At 36.7% G+C, this 19,188-nt stretch overlaps 1 protein-coding gene across 1 annotated transcript in view; it reads left to right on the forward strand.

Moving 5' to 3' along the window:
* The window catches only part of TM9SF3 (transmembrane 9 superfamily member 3), a 70,805-nt gene that overhangs the window by 5,940 nt on the left and 45,677 nt on the right, over positions 1-19,188 (forward strand). The window contains exons 2-5 of the mRNA XM_059169315.1: positions 4,319-4,514; positions 14,005-14,127; positions 17,859-18,019; positions 19,038-19,115. Coding sequence (XP_059025298.1) covers positions 4,319-4,514; positions 14,005-14,127; positions 17,859-18,019; positions 19,038-19,115 — 558 coding nt within the window. The remainder of the gene's footprint in view (positions 1-4,318; positions 4,515-14,004; positions 14,128-17,858; positions 18,020-19,037; positions 19,116-19,188) is intronic.

Raw genomic sequence — 19,188 nt, forward strand, 5'->3', positions numbered from 1 at the left:
TGTAGTCCCAAATTTGTAAGCATGATACTAGTTAGTTATATTATCTTGGACAAATTATTTAACATCTCTGTTCTTTAGTTTGTGTGTGTAAAATGGGGAAATACTAGGATCTATCTTAAAAATTTTGCGAGGATTAAATATTCATGTAAAGACCATAGAACTATGCCTAACCATAGTATGTGTTTATTAAGTGTTAGCTAATGATACTGTCAGAAAAGATGGTGAGATCATGTTAGGGATTGGTCTGTAAAGGCTTTACCTCATCAGAATTGAAGGGTTTGAGAAAGGAGGAATTTGAGTGGTTTTGAAGGATAAGTAGAGCGTGGCTAAGTGGAGAGAAGGAGGGCATTATAGATTTGGGAGAATGGCATGAGAAACAAGGTAGGAAAGGAAATGAAGGGAAGACCGTATTATAAGCCATTTTGGCTAGAGTGGACAGCTCAGAAATTCATTTTAACAGTGAGAACTGGAAAATGAAAGGAACGGTGAGGTGAAGAAAGCAGCTAGTCTGAATTGGTCTCCTCTCATTCGGCTGCTTCCCAGGAAGGCCTCATGGAAGGAGCCACCGCCGTGCTCAGAGATCCCCTCATTCACTGCTGTGCTTCCTTGGCTTTTTCTCCCCTTTTTCTGGTTATGTTCTGCAGGGAAGTTATAAAACTCAATCTTTCTCAGTGTCATTGGCCAACTCAGAGTTCTTCCAAGGAAAGGATTTAAAAGAGCTTGTTAGGACTTCATGGAATGTTTTGAAAGTGAATGAGGTTAGCCTTTTAGCCATGAGTAGAGAGATACCTGTTGCTCTCTTCCCGCAGAGTGGTGGAGGTCAGGGACTGTCTCAGCAGCTTTACGGAAAGATTTTTTTTTTCCTTTTTAAAAAGTTGTTCTAAGTCTTTCGATATTTTCTAATTTCAAGATATTTTTAAGACACATTTTCTGTCTTGAAAAAGAACTCTTCTCTTGGGAGCACTTACTGTCAGGGATAATCAAGAACTGCAATGAAAAGTAATATTTTAAATTCATTATGTTGACCAGGATAGTGTAAAAGAAAAGGGGCATTTTTGACTTAATGTTAACCCTGACCACACCCCCTGTATGTGTCTGTGTCTGTATATGTATGAAGATGTGTGTATTAAATATGTACATATATTTCTAATTATTATTTCAGTCCTCTTCCCAAAAGGACTCTGTGGCTACAGAATGGTGTAGGTTTTGTGACCGTGCAGTTTCTGTCATGTCATGACAAGCCTCCTGCCCTGTTCAGGTTTCATGAAAGGCTAAAATAAGTGACTTCAGAATGTGTAGATGAACATACACTGTGACCCTTCAGTTATATTAATCTTATGTTTCAGTTTGTATAAAATAAACGAAAGCCCTATTTTAACAAGTATTTATGTTCAAGTTTTTGTCTGTTTTTAAAGGAAGTATGAGTATTGGAATTTATAGAAAGTGTTCTTGTGCTTATTTTTACAAGTAACATTTAAACATTGCTGCGTTCTCAGCAGGATTAATGACAAGGTCCTTAGTGATGGGTCCTCTTGTTCATTCAAATCTTAAATGGAAAAAAAATCTTAAGAAAATCTGTTGATTTTTCTTTCCTCCTTCCATGTCCATATTAGCGCGGTGAATAATGTTGTTTCTGGGCTCATCATTATTTGATGTGCTATTGGATGTTCGTGTGCTGTTGGACTATGTTTATACAATACCTTCTCTAAAACAAAGTGTATTTTGTTACCTCCTCTTACTTTTTTCTCTAAAAGGGTACTGTTGCAAGCAGTGCCACATATCAGTATACATACTTCAAGCTTTTTTTAAGTCAGTTGCTAATGAACTTTACATTTCACCATTTGTCAGTGTTTTCCCATTGTATTTATTAAATGTTTTTTGTGTACATTACACTATGTGGAGAGCTTTCTGCCTAGCAAGCAGGTCTTGTTTCTAATACCAGTTCTGGTTAGTTGATAATTGATTGGTTTAGCTCACTGCTTTGAGAATTCTTATGCTATAACCATACATATTTAGCAGAAGGGAGTACCTTGATTGATTGGTGCTGTGTGACTGTGAGCGACGGATGGAAGAGTGGTGGCATGCATAGCTGAGTGGGGATATATGGATATATTAGACCTTTGATTCATTCCTTCATATGTGAAGATTATATACAATTGTTTTTCTGAATTCACTTGAAACCACTTATGATTGTCTGTATTTTTATTCATTCTGACTCTTCTCTACCAAGGCAGAATTAATCATTCCTTTATTGTTGCTAGAGTAGCCCTTTTCTACCTTAATTTTAACATATTCATTGTTAAGCATTTACTTGTCTGGCTCCACTATGGATTGTGAACTTCTTAAAGGAAAGGACAGTATTTTATTTATCTGTACATTAACCCTTAAACCACATGGGTTTGAACTGCATATGTCCACTTACATGCAGTGTTTTTTTCCCATAAATACAGTACAGTATGATAAAATGTATTTTCCTTATAATTTTTTTTAACATTTTCTCTTCTCTAACTTACTTTATTGTAAGAATATGGTATGTAATACATATAACATAGTAAAATGTGTTAATTGACTGTTTATGTTTATGTTGCCAGTAAGGCTTCTGGTAAACAGTAGGTTGTTATTTTGGGGGAGTCAGAAGTTACATAATGGATTTTTGACTGTGGGGTGTGTTGGTAACACTAACCCTGCATTGTTCTGGGGTCAGTTGTGTATCCTTAACACCACTATGCGTGGTATGTGTCTCATATATTCAAAAAGTAGGATAGTTTATTATTTTCTTAATGATCTGAATGATATTTTATATGAACAATGAGATATTTATTATATTTGAAGAAGAGGTGATTAGATCTAAGTCATAGGGTACTGGTGGTGTGAATCAAAAGGAAGAGGTAGAGGCTCTGGGTAAGAGTAGACAAGTCAGTATTTTTTGGAATACAGAGGAACTTGGGGTTTGAGTCTCCTGTTTGAGAGAATGGTGGTACCATTAGAAAAACAAAGAGGAAAGAAAGGCTAGATTTGGTTGGGATGAGTATGGTTTTGGAGTGATTGGATTTTGATCAAAAACATTTGTATAATTTAAATGGAGCACTGGAGATAAGAATTTGGTAGTTTGGTTAGTTGGGTAGCTTCCTCTGTTACATGCTCGGTAGCACCTTACTTTATTATAATTGTTCAGTGTCAATCTTTCCAGTTATCTGAGCTCCAGTAGCACAGGGAACATGTGTGGTTCAAAGCTGTATCCTCAGTTACAAACATAATTTATTGGTATGTGGCAGGCACTCTTTAAGTAATTGTTCAGTGCCTTAACTTCTATACTACTAGTTGACATAAATTGTATCCAGTGTTGTCTTCAATTTATATTGCTGATTAGGATTACTAGTTTTAAAATTATTTGGGTAATTGCTTTTCATAGAATCATTGGAATTTTGAACTTGAGATCTTAGAAATCTTTAGTACATCCCCAGTGCTGGAAAGGTGAAGTCACCTACCCAAAGTCATTGAACTGCACTCCAGATTTAGCTACATACAGTATTTACTGATGGGGAGAACCATAGTTTTTTATTCAAAGAGATATGCATACAGTGTATGTCTTTCAGGCTATATGTATGTCTCCCAGCGGGGCTGGGAATAGCATGATGGCTTGAATGGACTGTGGGGATTCCATAGTGTGGCTTTCTCTTCCTTTTGTTCAGTCATTTCTCTCCTTTCTAGTACTTTGACCAGTGGCCATGGAAAAAATTAGAAAGTAGATGAAATTTTATTTGTGTTTGCTGGCAACATTAGATTTTTTTTTTTTTTTTAAGTTTCTAATGATTAACATGGGTTTCGGGTAAGCTATTGATTTTCTTTCTTCCTTCCATGACCATATTAGCTCGGTGAATAATGTTGTTTCTGGGTTTATCATTATTTGATGTGCTATTGGACTTTTGTGTGCTATTGGACTGTGTTCATATAATACCTTCTCTAAAACAAAGTTTAAGAAGAATCTGCCTGAGACCACAATCAGAAGATAAAATTTTTAAATTCGCTAAGTGTCAGGGCACCTGTGTAGCTTAGTTGTTCAAGCATCTGACTCTTGAACCCAGCTCAGGTCTTGATCTCAGGGTCTTGATCTCTGATTTTGACTTTATTATAAAATTCACCAAGTGTCTGTTTTAAGGTGTGGACATTGGTCATCAGATTAAAGTAAACTTAAAGTATTTTATTTTATAGGTTCCCAGAGACAGTATACTTTTGTTTAGCACAAATAACAAATATTCCCTTAATTTGAATTAGATTTAAGAAAAAAAGTATTATGATATGCTTTTTTTTGTTTCAGTATCAAGATAAAGAGGAAGTCGTTTTATGGATGAATACTGTTGGGCCCTACCATAATCGCCAAGAGACATATAAGTACTTTTCACTTCCATTCTGTGTGGGGTCAAAAAAAAGTATCAGTCATTACCATGAAACTCTGGGAGAAGCACTTCAAGGAGTTGAATTGGAATTTAGTGGTCTGGATATTAAATTCAAAGGTAAGTAAACCTTAGTAGTCCTTGTAATACAAGTTAGATTGTAGATAAGGGTTTCTCATTTTAGGCCTTATTGACATTGGAGCCAGATAATTCTTTTTTTGTGGGAGGCTGTCCTGTACATTCTAGGATGTTTAGCAGAGTTCTTGGCTTCCATCCAGTAGATGCCAGTAGCACCCTCCAGTTGTGACAACCAAAACTGTCTTCAGGCATTGCTAATTGATCTTAGAGAACCACAGCTCTAGACTCTAAAAAATGTTTAATCTACAAGTTAAATGTATTGCATTTAGAAAAGTATGTTAGTAGCAAAGATTTATTTGGAATATTTGTAAAATAATAAATAATTGTTAATAAAATTCTATTTCCCTACGCTATTTCTTTCTGAAAAGTGATTTCTGGTAAACTCTCTAGTGACTGGATGTATGTGATCAGGAAAGGCCTTCATAGATTCACAATTTTTGGAGGTGCAGGGATATAGTGGGGTATATGGGATACTTGAGGGGAGGGAGGTTGGGAGAAGGGGGTGGGATTATGGACATTGGGGAGGGTATGTGCTTTGGTGAGTGCTGTGAAGTGTGTAAACCTGGTGATTCACAGACCTGTACCCCTGGGGATAAAAATATATGTTTATATAAAATATAAAAAATAAAAAATTAAAATATCTTGTGTAAAGCCTCAAATCCAAACTGTACCTTTGGCTCAGAATGTATTAATCAGTATGTATTAATTTTACTCCCTCAGTTCTTATAGGGTAGTGTGGTTTTAAATTTTAAGTCAGGGACGCTTGCGTGGCTCAGTCGATTAAGCATCTGCCTTCAGCTCAGGTCATGATCCCAGGGTCATGGGATCAAGTCCCTCATGAGGCTCCTTGCTTAGCGAGGAACCTGCTTCTCCCCCCTGCCTGCTTCTCCCTCTGCCCACTGCTCCCCCTGCTTGTCCTCCCCCCCTCTCTTTTTCTGACAAATAAAAACTTAAAAAGAATTTTGGGTCAAAGACTTGTTAAAATTGGAAGAAATACTCATCTGTTTATTATGCTGGCATCTATTTTATCAGGCCCTTTAAGTATGTTTAAACTTTTAATTTTCCTCTGTGAAATTTGCCAGAGAGTGTATTTCCTGCATAGACATTTTTAACTCAGTGAGCAGAAGCCTGAGTAATTGAATTTTTACAGGATCTTTGATGAGGCATCTTGATTTTTGAATAGAGCTTGGATCTTGTAATCAGGAGCTTTGAATTTTAATCCTATTTCTTTTACTGTATTGATTTTACTGAAGTTCTTTACTCTAATTTTGACTTCATTGTCTGCAAACGTAAAATACTGACTTCTGGTATTTTTGCACTTTATTAGTTTTTTTATTTTTGCACTTTTGAGAGGAGGATATAATTGAGAGATTTTACTTATTTAGAGATTTTATTTATTTGAGAGGGAGCACCAGTGAGGGAGAGAGCATCGGGTGGAGTTGAGCTGAGGGAGAAGGAGAAGCAGACTCCCTGCTGAGCAAGGAGACCAATGTGGGGCTTGATCCCAAGGTCCCTAGATCACCAACCTGAGCCTAAGGCAGGGGCTTAACTGACTGAGCCACCCAGCCTCCCTGATTTGAGATGTTTTAAAAAAATATTTTAAAGATGTTTAGTTTTGGGTGGTTAAGTTTTATTCTTGTGTTTAGAGTATTTTTTTTGTTACTGTTGTTCAAAATCGATATATGTATTTGCGTTCTTCTCCCCCTTTCCACTCCTCCACTATATTCTTTGAGGCTTAATTATAAAATTAAGTTGTAAATTTAAACCACAGGGGCCTGGCCTGTAACTTTATGAATTACTGTAAACATGCCCTGAGGCCTGTGTTTTAATTTAATCAGGTAACCTAAATATTTAATTGCAAGTTAGGAGAAACTTAAGACTAGATTGTGGGATCTTTGAAAATCTCAATCCTGTATTTATTCACTTAAATTTCTCCTTTTTCATGTTTGGTGCACATTTCTAATTTATTAGAGAGGAACCAGAGAGAGCAGATAGGTAAAAACTCTGAGTTCTACTTTGTTTGCTACCATGGACAGATTTCGTAGCGTTTTGAAATCCTCGCCCTATTTACTAAAGAAGAATAGTCATTCAGCTATCTTCACCTTTCTTTTTTTATTAATTCCTTGAGGCTGATATGGAAAGATTGGATAGAGAGAAACAGTTTTCATGGGCTATAAAAGTGGGGTTTACTTTACTTTCTGACTGAGCACCTGAAGATGAAAAGAACAAGAACTAGCCAGGTGTTATTCCCCAAGAGTTGGCGGTTCCTTGGAATCTTGTCAGCTCTGTCCCTCCAACACGGATGTGCTAAGGGAGCTGCTAAATTAAATGGTCGAGATGAAAAAGTAAATGCTGATTAGAGTTCTCTTTCTGCTGTAGTCCCTTGCTTGCCCTGTTCAAAGACATAGTTGATCATGCTTTGAAGAATGTTTTATGAGGTTTCCTGGTTCTTTGTACTATCATAGAATTTTAAAGGTTGGATGCACCTTAGAGATTGTGTCATCTGATTTCCCCCTAGTGAGGCCCAGAGATGAAATGTTTGCCCAAGTCATATTACAGCATATTAGTAATGCCACAGAAAGTAGAACCTTTTGTCCCTATGTGAATTATAGAAATATTCATATTGTTAATTTTTCATCTCTCAAGTATTTGATTTTTAAAGATTCTTCTGAGGACATAAGAAAATAAAATTTTGGAAATATTTTGAAATTAGGAAATACTGTACACACACACACATGCACGTAGGTATACAAACACCTTTTTTTAAATTTAGTAGATTCTGTCAGGCTAAATGGATTGGTATTTCATAAAATGAAGGTCACTAAATAGACTTTTAGGGAGCTAGTAATAGTTTTAAGTCTAATGTAGGATGCCTCTTACTTGAGATTTTATGCACAACCTTTTCCCTCACAATAATGTTATATACTTCCACTAGACAAAATACTAAATTCAGCACATTTAGAGAAAATTAAAAAGGCAGAATTAAATGGGGTATCTTTCAGCCAGGCCTGAATTCGTGATCTTCTGATTTTAGAGGGTACTTCTTGGAACTTGACCATTGTGGAGCGGAAAAAACAAGTCTGAGAGAATTGCAGCATCCTCGTGCTGCCTCTGCCTACCTGTGTTGTCGTGGACAAATTATTCTACCTCTTTGATCTTATTGTCCTCACTTCTGAAGTGAGGGAAAGTATCTGTTTGATAGAATTGTTTGATTTAAGTGAGGTAATTTATGTAGAACATTTATCAAAGTTCCTCATACATAGTTTACATTTTAAAAATGGTCATTGATATGGATACTAAATAGCACATAACGTAGGTCTGTAGTTCTGACTTAATTTGGTACTAGCAATTATGAAACATTAAATTAGTTTACTGATTGTAGGATTTGATTTATCCTCAAGTTGTTGCACTAGCCTGCTGGGTACTGTAGTTAGTTATGCCAGGCAGGCATGTGACATTCTTGCTCACTCTCCTATTCTTAGTTATTAAGACATTGGAAGCTCTCAAATTGTGTAGCACGGCAATTTGTGCCTATCTGTTCTTTAGATAACTGGCTCATTGTGATCTTTAGATGATCTGGAATAGTAGTTCCTAACCAGGGGAGGTCTCTGTCCACTCCCCTTCTCCTTATGTGAGAACTCTTGCAGAATAATGAAGGATATTATTGAAAAATTGATGGCTTCTAAAGGAGTCTTTCCTCCCATTTGTTTTATTGATCTTTTGAATTTTCTTTTGTTTGAATATCCTAACTTAACAGAGGGATGAAATTGTTTTATAAGTATTTCTTCTACTTCTCTGGAGTAAAATGATAAGTAAGAGTACTACAGGTAGAGAGAAATGCCAGGAGCTGGTTAGAGTCCTACATGTTTTGAATTCAGTGATTCTCTTTCTTGATGATTTTCATCCTCAATGTTATAAGATGTATTTTCAAATGGGGACTTGGAGCCCAGAGGTAAGTAACTTATCCAAAGATTCACAGATGGAAAGTGGCAGAATAAGGATTTGAACCTAGGGAACACAGTGCTAGAGTTTGAGCTTTTTTTTTTTTTTTTTAAGATTTTATTTATTTGAAAGACAGAGATCACAAGTAGGCAGAGAGATAGGCAGAGGGAGAGGAAGGGAAGCAGGCTCCCTGCTGAGCAGAGAGCCCGATGCGGGACTTGATACCAGGACCCTGGGATCATGACCTGAGCCGAAGGCAGAGGCTTTAACCCACTGAGCCACCCAGGCGCCCCTAGAGTTTGAGCTTTTAACCACTATGCAGTATGTCCTTCCAGATATCCATCTGGTGGTAAATGCCTGATTGCCAAAGAGTGGGGAAAGGGCTGGGGAAGTGGCAGGTTCTTTCATTAAGCCTAAAGATTTTTATTTAAGTTGATCCCCCCACCCTATTTTCAGTCCCTGGATTCTACTCTCCCTGCCGTCCCAAATTCTGCAGCCTCTGTGGTGGAGTTCTCTAGGGGAAGGTGCCTCTGTTCTACTGTAAGGGGTAGTTGAGGTTCTTCATCTGGCTTTGTAATGATTGGAGAAGGGGACTTGGGCATCCAGGCCTTCCGTAAACATATTTTTATACAGTTCCCCTATGTCTTCAGCCCTCCATCTGTTCTCTGCTTTTTGATGTGTGTCTCAAGTGTCTCTTGGGTTCTGTGACACCAAACCCCTTTCTTATGTTATGGTTTCCTCTGCTTTGCCATCTTCTGTTCGTTTTCAATTTTCCAAATGTACGTTGAGATTTTTTCTTACTGTCTTCTTTTTGTCCTTGTGTACTACATCCCTTTCATTCCTTTGTTGACATTTTAATGGAGTTTCAGGAGGGAAGAGACACATACTTGTGGTTAATCTGCCTTGTTTAATTGGAAGTCTGGAAGCTCAGTGCCATATTTTGTTCTCCTGGTTTCAACCGAAGTGTTTTAGCCAGGCCAAATAATTTGAATCTTGTACTGAATCTTGAATCTAGATGTTTTGTATTCTTGGTGTTAGCAGTTCCTTAAACCTTGTGCTACCTGCAAATTTGAATAGCGTGGGCTTTTTATAAATTCTTATTCAAGCCATTGATAACATTGTTCTACTCCAGATGTCTTTCCTTCCCCCCAAAGGATGTGTATGTATGTATTTTTTTCTGATTTTGATGTGATATAGGATTGGTGTACAAAATTTAGAAACTACAGAGAAATATGAAGAAGAAAATAAAAATGCTCTGGATGTGATTACCATCAACATTTCTTCCATCTTTCCTTCTTTCTTTACATTCATCCACATATTTAGAATATTTTAAAATTGGGTTAATGCTGTATATATGATTTTAAAAATTTGTAACACATAGTGTTTAGTATTTGTCAGATACTAACTACTTACTAACTCTTAATAAGTTATATGTAAATTAGTTTTTACTCTTCTTATTTTAACATCTATGAGCTTATCTTCATATTGTTAATTACTTTTAAAAAATGTGTTTATGTAGTATTCTGCAACTTGGATATTGTAATTTCCCCCATTTCCCAGTTAGAAGATATTCTGATTATTTTCCTTCCTTCCTTCTTCCCTCATCTCCCTTCCCTTCTTCTTTCCTGTCTTTTCCTTTCCTTTCTCTTTCCTCCCTTCCTTCCTTCTCCTTTTTTTTCCTGTTGGAAATAATGCATTTGGCTACCCTAGCACATGGGTATTTTAATGCATCTCTGAGTCTTTTATTAGGATAAATTCTTTGAAGTGGAATTACTGAATCAAAGGATATAAACATTTTTAAGGCAGTTCTTGATGTGTATTGCCAATTAGTCATCTAGAAGAATTGTACTGTTTCTATTGCAGATAGGTTGGTCAGTTAATCAATACTCATATATATGCTTAACATGACTATACCAGATTTTCCAGTCCATTTTTTTGATCATTCAGCAGTTTTAAAATGCTCACTGCCTTCCAGCAGCGTGGTAGGCTCTGGATGTACAAAGTTGAACCAGAAGCTATGGCTTCAGGGGTCCACGGGTTCTCTGAAATTGTACACTTAGTTTTTTGTGAATGGGGGACATTTTGGGAGGGACAGGAAGATATTACTTTCTTTGGATTCTCATAGGGATATGTGGCCCAAGGAAGCTTAGCAGTGTGAATGTATTGACACTTTTAATCCTTAAAACAACTCTAGGAAGGAGATACCATAGATGTTATCTCTGTTTTATGGCTGAGGGTTCTGAGGTTCACAGAAGCTAAATGAATTTTATTCACATAGCTAATCCATAGTAGAACCCAGGCTAAAACTCAAGTTTCTGCCTTTTTTTTTTTTTTTTTTAAATAAATTTGTCTATAGTGACTTCATGAAAAACTGTCCAGTGCTGTTGAATTTAAAGTAGAGCATTTGTGATTTCCATTTTGGTAATGCTATCAAAAGAGGAAGCTAATAAAGCTAGGTGTGATATGTTCTTAGAGAACTCAAATAATACCACATTCTTTTTTCAGTGTTTTCACTGTCTGTTCAGTTTCTAGTCTGGAGTGTTAATTGTGAATAGATGACAGACTTATTGGTAGGTAGTTGGTAGGTAGTTTCCAGGAGCTGCACTTGCTTTCTGCTTGAAAAATCTGTATAAAACAGTTGTCACTTTATACCTCCGGTTTTGTATTTTTCCCCTGTGTAATGTTTTTACATTGGTGAAGTGTTAGTGGTATCCTCTTCAGAATTCATAGGTGTGTATTTCATCTGAGAAAGATATGTCCTTTTATAATTTAATAGCAGTGATTTATGGCGCTAGAGTTTTCAGATTGTTTTCCAGCTCTGTAGAATGCTGAATAATGATTGGGCATATTCAGGCACATTACATTAGTTATCTTCAGAGCGGATCCCTCCTGAGAGAAAAGCTGTTTTAGTTAAGCAACCAGACTGTTCAATTATTTGTGATGTTTGTATTTGCCCACATGCCTGCAAGGGGAATTTCATTAACATATGATCAACCAAGATCCTTTTTCTAGCCTGCCATAAAGATAGGTTTTTCCATTGACCACGTTTCTTTCCTAGATTTTACATCAGTGAAAGATACTCTTCAAGACCTCTTTGTGAATCATTTTGAGATAACTCTGCTCAGAAATTTCATTTGTTTATATTGGCATTTTCTCCCCCCCAATACACATATATACACATACACACATACACACATGCAGACACCCTAATCATACACACATGCATGTTACGTACGTACTGTAATATACTTCGTGTTTTCCTTTGCCGAATAAGTGGGAAATCATCTTAAAATTTGCTAAATTTTTTATTTGTTTAGCGCCTGTAGAATGGGCATAGCTAGGGATGAAAATAATGCAGTTATTATAGACATGGCTCTTAAGACCTGATGATCTTTTGAAGAAGTAAGATACTGGTATGAGGTTGTAAGTGGTGTAGACCTAGGTACCAAAGGAAGATATGGAGAGAAAGCCATAGGACTTAGGAGAAAGGGACAGGCTGTGGGGTTTGAGAGGTGTGAGAGGTGGGGAATCAGGGATTTCTCTGGAGGAGAGGGTAGGGGGATGGGTTGTATTTTAGGGTGGACATTTGTGGTGGACTTTCCAGCATAGGCAAAAAAAAAAAAATCCAGAGGCCAGGAGAGCACAGGATGCGTGGCATCTGCAGGTAGTGGAGTGTGGCTGGAATATAAGGAGAGAGAATGAGAGATGGTTGGGTAAGAGAGAGCTGAACACAGTTCACACTGTGAGGATTCTTAAAAGTTTTGTGCAGGTCAGTGCTGTATTGTGGATCTCAGAACTTCATACGTAACACTGCCTCATTGTTAATGGCAATTGTCGGTGACTGTCTAATTTTAGCAGCAAGGGATTTGGTGGCTTTGCAGAGTTTTGCTATGAGGTCTCCCACAGCTGTTTGTTGCTACCGAAGCCTGGACCGCTCTGTGGTTCTCTTTCATCTCTCGTTGCTGTAGTTGCCTCCTGTCCTTTGTGCATTATCACACTCCATGGAAATCCTATCTGGGGACCTCTTGGTACCAATTTTCCTAGCTCCTGCTGGAAGAGCCCTTTATAGCCATCTCATGGCCGAATCCTCCCTCCCTTCTCTTCTCAACCTCAGTTTTTGCCATGAAAATCCTAAATTTCTCCCTGCCTAAAAGGGCCATTGATAAAAAGGAAATCTGTATGGGAGCCATGTTGTTGGAAACAAGAAAACCGTGATCTTCTCCTACTTTGGGAGTAGGAGTATTTCCCTATTCCTCCTTTATGGGACTTTAGTGTTTCCATCTTGGTGTTGTGGTTTTGGGATACCCACTCTGAGCTGAGCTATATTATGGAGAAACTTTCTTTCTTGTTGACGGTTAGGGAGACAAGTTGTTAGTGTCTGGAGTTATAACTCAGATTGCTATTTGTCATGGAAATAATGCTGTAGCTGGCCCCTAATCATGGTTCAGGTATAGTGCACATTTAAGAAGTTTTAATCAACATTTAAGAAATTTAAAATTGTTTCTTGGGGGGCAATTGTATTTCAAATTCTAAATAACCAATAATACAGTACAGGAGAACTTTTAAACAACTGTGCTTTCTTTTTTTGTTGTTGTTAAGATTTATCTTTTGTTCTAATTGTGTAAGTCATATACAAAAAATAATTTCAGTGGACGTCTAGAGTGTTTGCAGGTTTTTTGGATTTTGTTTTGTTCAGAAACTAATGATCATAAGCACATTTTTTTCCATTGAGAAATAAAGACATATATCAGTGTATAAGCTTAAGGCATATAGTGTGATGGTTTGATTTACATATTGTAAAATGATCACAAATAGGTAGAAAGAAGAAAAGAGTGAAGAAAAAGATTTTCTCCTTGTGATGAGAACTTTTAGGTTTTACTCTTGAAGACCTTCCTATATATCATGTCGCAGTGTTAGCTGGAGTCATCATGTTGTACTTTGGATCCCTAGTGCTTATTTATAAGTACGTTTTTGAGAGATTTATAGGTTAGAGACTATCTGAACAATATTGTGGTAGCAGTATTTTTGAAAGCAGTCAAGAGTTTAAATGAATCATCTCTAGGGGACTTTTGGGTAATTTATAAACAGTGACACCTGCTAGATAGAGATTTATATTTTAATCTTTCTAATTATGAAGAGTCACTGGGATTCCTCATAGAATCTATGGCCTCTAGTGACTTATATCTCTAAGAATATTAAAATGAATTTGTATCTCAGAGATATTATAGCTAGAAATCGTTCTATTTAGGATCATAGTTTTGAGTTTTTGTATATGTTAAGTGAAAACTTTCTTATGTGTCTTAAGCTTTTTTATTTTTGTGTTTTTTTTTTAAGCCCGGTTACTCATGTAAAATTATTTCATCAGTGTTCTTCTATAAAAGGGAAAAAATTACATACTAAACCCTCATATACTTATTACCCAGATTCAGCAATTATGAATATAGATTTTAACTTCAGGAGATGTTGGCTTTTTCTTCCTATAACTATCCTACAAACCAATATGCTAATTTGCAATTTTTACCTTATACAGATGATGTGATGCCAGCCACTTACTGTGAAATTGACTTAGATAAAGAAAAGAGAGATGCATTTGTGTATGCTATCAAAAATCACTACTGGTACCAGATGTACATAGATGACTTACCAATATGGGGTAGGTATTATATTGTGTGTTATAATTAAAGTTTGGGAATATTTGCATAATAAACATGACTTATGTAATGAGTCTTAAGGTGTTTGATTGTACTCTGAATCAGTAAATGTGTTTTTGGTATTTTCCACAGAATGATTTTATGGTCCCCTATTACTTGAAGTGGTTTTAACATTGCCAAACCTTGTATGAAACTCCCTCAAAATACGACCTTTATGTAGTATAACTTTTCAGATTCAAGGAATTAAAAGGTATTTTGAACAGAAATATCCTCCCTTCTCCCTTTTGTTTTTTGTATCTTATTTTGACTTATTCTACCAAATACAACCAAAGGAACTAAATAGGATTTTGAAGTTTTATTTTGGCTTTCTCTCATGGGGAACTGGTAGTATGGTTTTTAGATAAGATAGTCTCCTGAATTGTTTCAGTATTTCCTATGTTATTTTCCAAAACACTATATGTTTAACATTTTTTTCATGGGTTTTTAAGATTTTTATTTTTTAAGTCATTTCTACACCCAACATGGGGTCAGACTTAAAACCCCAAGATCAAGAGTCGCATGCCCTACTGCCCCTCTGAGTCAGCCAGGTCCCCCTAAAAATTTTTATTGTTTTAGCTCTTATCTGTATTAATGGAGAGGAATTATGGTGTAGTTAATACAAACCTGTGTAAAATCCGAACTTTGTATTGGACTTGATAAATTATTTTAGATTTTTTAAGGATATATTTACATGTAACCTTGCAGGAGAACAATATTAGGGAAAGGAATTACATTTATGTACTGTTGAGCTGAGTTAGCAAGTTAGTATAAAGTAAGTGAATATTCTAAAAGGGGCAAAAAAAAAAAACAAAAACCCCCAAAAAATACCCAACCTGGGTAGTTGTGTACTTACTGCAGTTGGCAGGGCATTTGGGGATCACAGTTGCTCTTTGTCCCTTTGTTTCTCATATGGGTGACAGCTTGCAAGACACAGGGCTCTGCCAGATGTGTACTAGTGACTGGGTAGGTCCCAGAGCTGGTTTGGCTGCTTGAAGATGGTGAACTTGTTAAGAATCTGATTAAATTGTTTTTAAATGCAAAACACCGTGAGCTATCAGACAGTGTGTTTGATCATATTATTCTCTTAGTTTTGTTTTATTTTTTCCTTTGGACACCTGTTCTTATCTACAATGAATATTTTAATTCTTAAAATTGTTAGCAGACTACTATATTTGTGAGCAGCAACCTGAAATACTGAAAATATCAGACCAGAGTTTAATGTAGTGCGAAGATGAAATTTGTAAGAAAGTCAATCTCAAGATATAATTGTATGCATCATTGCTACTCTGTTGCATGTTAATTAGGTATAAATAGTAAGCATTTAATATAAATGACTGTAATTAATATTACATTAACACCGACATTTCTGTGATCAGCACGGGTAGCAAGAAGACGTGCTGAATATTCACTCAAGATTTCTGAGCCTGTAGTTCAAGAGAACCCGTTAGTTAGGGTCTCCTCTTTTTTTGGTGAGAGAGCAGGTTCCTCCCGTGCTCTTTTCCATTGCTTTTGGGTTTCTTCTCCGGAACCTTAGGGTTTTTTCAGTTTTTTCTGTGGGTCACCTTAGCAACATGGCAACTGTGCTTTCCTGTCCTAAAATAAATCTTTCTTAGCCCTGGGATTCTAGGGTCTGCCATGTTTAGGAGAGTACATTTGGGTGTCCGAGAATGTCTGCACTATGGGAATTTTTGGCAGAAGGAAAATTCTTATTTGGCTTTTTTGGGGGTAAGTGTTTCCATGTCTTTTAAAAGCCCCGTAGAGAATAGCTTCTTACTAGGTGTAATTGTGTCTCCACTCCCAGAGTTTTCACTGTAGATAGGTAAATAAACCTTGGTGAAATTAATTATTAGAAAGATTTCATTCTCCCTCTGCAACCCCAAACACAGTGATTAACTGTATTCCTTGAATTTGTATCAGTTTGAGAGAAATTATTTTTACTAACTTTGGTTAATAAGCAAATAAACTGAAGAGGAAGAAATGATCTTTTCTTCCCCTAATACTTTAATGAGATGCATTGACCAAAGAGGGAAGGCCCTAAGGAGTCGCTTTTAGTGGATGCGTCTCTTGGGAAGTCTGTAGGTTTGGTAGATAGATAGACATAGATAACTAGCTGACAGTATGAGGGTACAAGGGGTAGATCTCAACTACCACCTGTTGTCCTGACACTGTTTGGGTGTTCTTTCAGTATCCCAAACTATGATCAAAATTATCGTTTTAGGGACGCCTGGGTGGCTCAGTTGGTTAAGCAGCTGCCTTCGGCTCAGGTCATGATCCCAGCGTCCTGGGATCGAGTCCCACATCGGGCTCCTTGCTGAGCAGGGAGCCTGCCTCTCCCTCTGCCTCTGCCTGCCATTCTGTCTGCCTGTGCTCGCTCTCTCCCCACCCTCTCTCTGATAAATAAATAAAAAATCTTTAAAAAAAAAAAAAAAAAAAAAAAAACAAAATTATCGTTTTAGGGGTGGCTGGGTGGCTCAGTTGGTTAAGTGTCTTCATTTGGCTCAGGTCATGATCCTAGGGTCCTGTATCAAGCCCTGTGTTGGGGTCTCTGCTCAGCGGGCAGTTTGCTCCCCACTCTCCTTCTACCCCTCCCCTCCTGCTTGTGCGCGCGCTCTCTCTCTCTCATAAATAAATAAAAAATCTTCAAAAAAACCCACCAAAACCAAAATGATCATTTTAAACTAGTGCCTCATTAACATTTGTCCTCAATGCTCCTTTTGTTTTGGTGATATCCCAAGGATAGGTCCAGTACTTGAAGCATAAAGAGGAGGCATTTTAAGTTTTGTTATTGATATACACATATGTGCAGCTTACTTAGGAAAGTGTAGATCTCAGGCTGTTAGAGAAAGTACTGGATTGGGTCTCTGGAGAACTTGGTTTTAATTTTAGTTTGACTACTACTAACTGGGTGACCGTGGCAGATGTTGACTATACTTCCCTGAAATTTTCAGGAATTAGGAAGTAATACGGTGATAATTAGTACAATGAAGGTGATACTCATGACAAAACATGAACTTTGAGGACTAAATTAGTGATGGATTTTGCTGACTGTTCATGGCATGACCATGGTTTATGTTTGCCAAGTAGTTATTTTTTTAAATTTAATTTTATCTTTTCAGTGTTTCAAGATTCATTGTTTATGCACCATACCCAGTGCTCCATGCAGTACGTGCCCTCCTTAATACCCGCCACCAGGCCCACCCATCCCCTGATCCCCCCTCCCTTTTCAGAACCCTCAGTTTGTTTCTCAGAGTCCACAGTCTCTCATGCTTCGTCTTCCCCTCTGATTGCCCCCAATTCACCTTTCTTTTCCTTCTCCTAATGTCTTCCATGTTACTCCTTACGCTCCACAAGTCAGTGAAACCATATGATAATTAACTTTCTCTGCTTGACTTATTTCACTCAGTGTAATCTCCTCTAGTCTTGTCCATGTTGATTTACAAAAGTTGGGTATTCATCCTTTCTGATGGAGGCATAATACTCCACTGTATATATGGACCATATCTTCTTTACCCATTTGTCTGTTGAAGGTCTGCCAAGTAGTTAATAAAGAGTAGAAGTCTAGCCTGTACTTGTGCCTTTTCTAATGATGAAGAATATGCTTGTTTATAAAAACTTTTTTAATGGGCTTTTAGCTTCTAACATATTTTAAACATTAAGCGATATTACCTTGTATAAAGTGTTATTTCTTTTGTAGGTATTGTTGGTGAAGCAGATGAAAATGGAGAAGATTACTATCTTTGGACCTATAAAAAACTCGAAATAGGTTTTAATGGCAATCGAATTGTTGATGTTAATCTAACTAGTGAAGGAAAGGTGAAACTGGTTCCCAATACTAAAATCCAGATGTCATATTCAGTAAGTATTAAAATGTATAGAAGAAGTGTTTGTGACCTAATAGCAACAGTTAAGTGTGTTTTACTACTTTAATAAATGAAAATAAGGTAAAACAAAATATTATTAAAACTGTATTTCCTTAATGTATATAAGTAAGCCTTCTAAAAGCAGGGAGATTTGCCTCAGGTCTGTATTACAGAATTTCGGCATTTGCAGGACTTACCATTGGCTACAGCAAAGTTTACCATTGCAACTGAGCAGTTAGAGCTAAGCTTGCCATGTCTTTTCATGGTTACATTTTTAGATTGCAGCATACCTTGTTGTTTCTCTTTCCTTTTTACTGTTGCAGATAGAGATGATGCTGTATTGAAAATTGCTGGATGGGTATAGTTTACCATGTTTTGCTTTATCAGTTGGAATAAGATACTCCTGCAGAGTAAGAGCTTCTCAGAGCTCTTTGCAACTGTCAAGTTAATTCTGTTCCATTAGGATTAAAAATAGTGGAAAGAAGAAAAATCTGATGTAGGTAGCCTCTCTCTTTGCCAGTTTTTTCCCTGATAACTGGAATGAATCCATTGCTAGTAGCCAGTTTTTGAAAGTTTTTTTTTCACTCATGCATATGTAACTAGTGCAAATGATATTTATGTAACTGAACTTCTAAAGAAGTTTGATAATTGTAGTAAAACTAACTCGATCTAAAGTCAAAAATGGATAGATTCTTATTTTAATTGGGCTAGTTAATTCGTTCTTAACGTATTTATCAGGTCAAAGTATACAAGTCAGCAATAGTTAATAGTCTTTGAAAACTGGAGTGATCCCTCTAGGTAAAGTTGGAAGTTCTGTTAATACACAGAGAAGAAAGTTGGTTAGTTTTTTATCTTAGATGTTTCAGCTTCTCAAATTGGCAGTAGCTTTCTACAATTTCTCTAGCTTCTTGTTCTAAGTGTCCAGATCTTTACTAATTTTGCTCAAGGTTTTGTTATAAGCTTATTAATTTGTTTACTGGCATTTACTTTTAAGTGAAAAAAATTTTTTTCAGGTGAAATGGAAAAAGTCAGATGTAAAATTTGAAGATCGATTTGACAAATATCTTGATCCATCGTTTTTTCAACACAGGGTAGGTAAATTGTGTATTTTGAGACATTGATTATGTGCTCGGTCAGTTTAACAAACACTAACAAGCATCTACC

The sequence above is a fragment of the Mustela lutreola genome, chromosome 4, assembly GCF_030435805.1.
Source record: "Mustela lutreola isolate mMusLut2 chromosome 4, mMusLut2.pri, whole genome shotgun sequence".
Lineage (NCBI taxonomy): Eukaryota > Metazoa > Chordata > Mammalia > Carnivora > Mustelidae > Mustela > Mustela lutreola.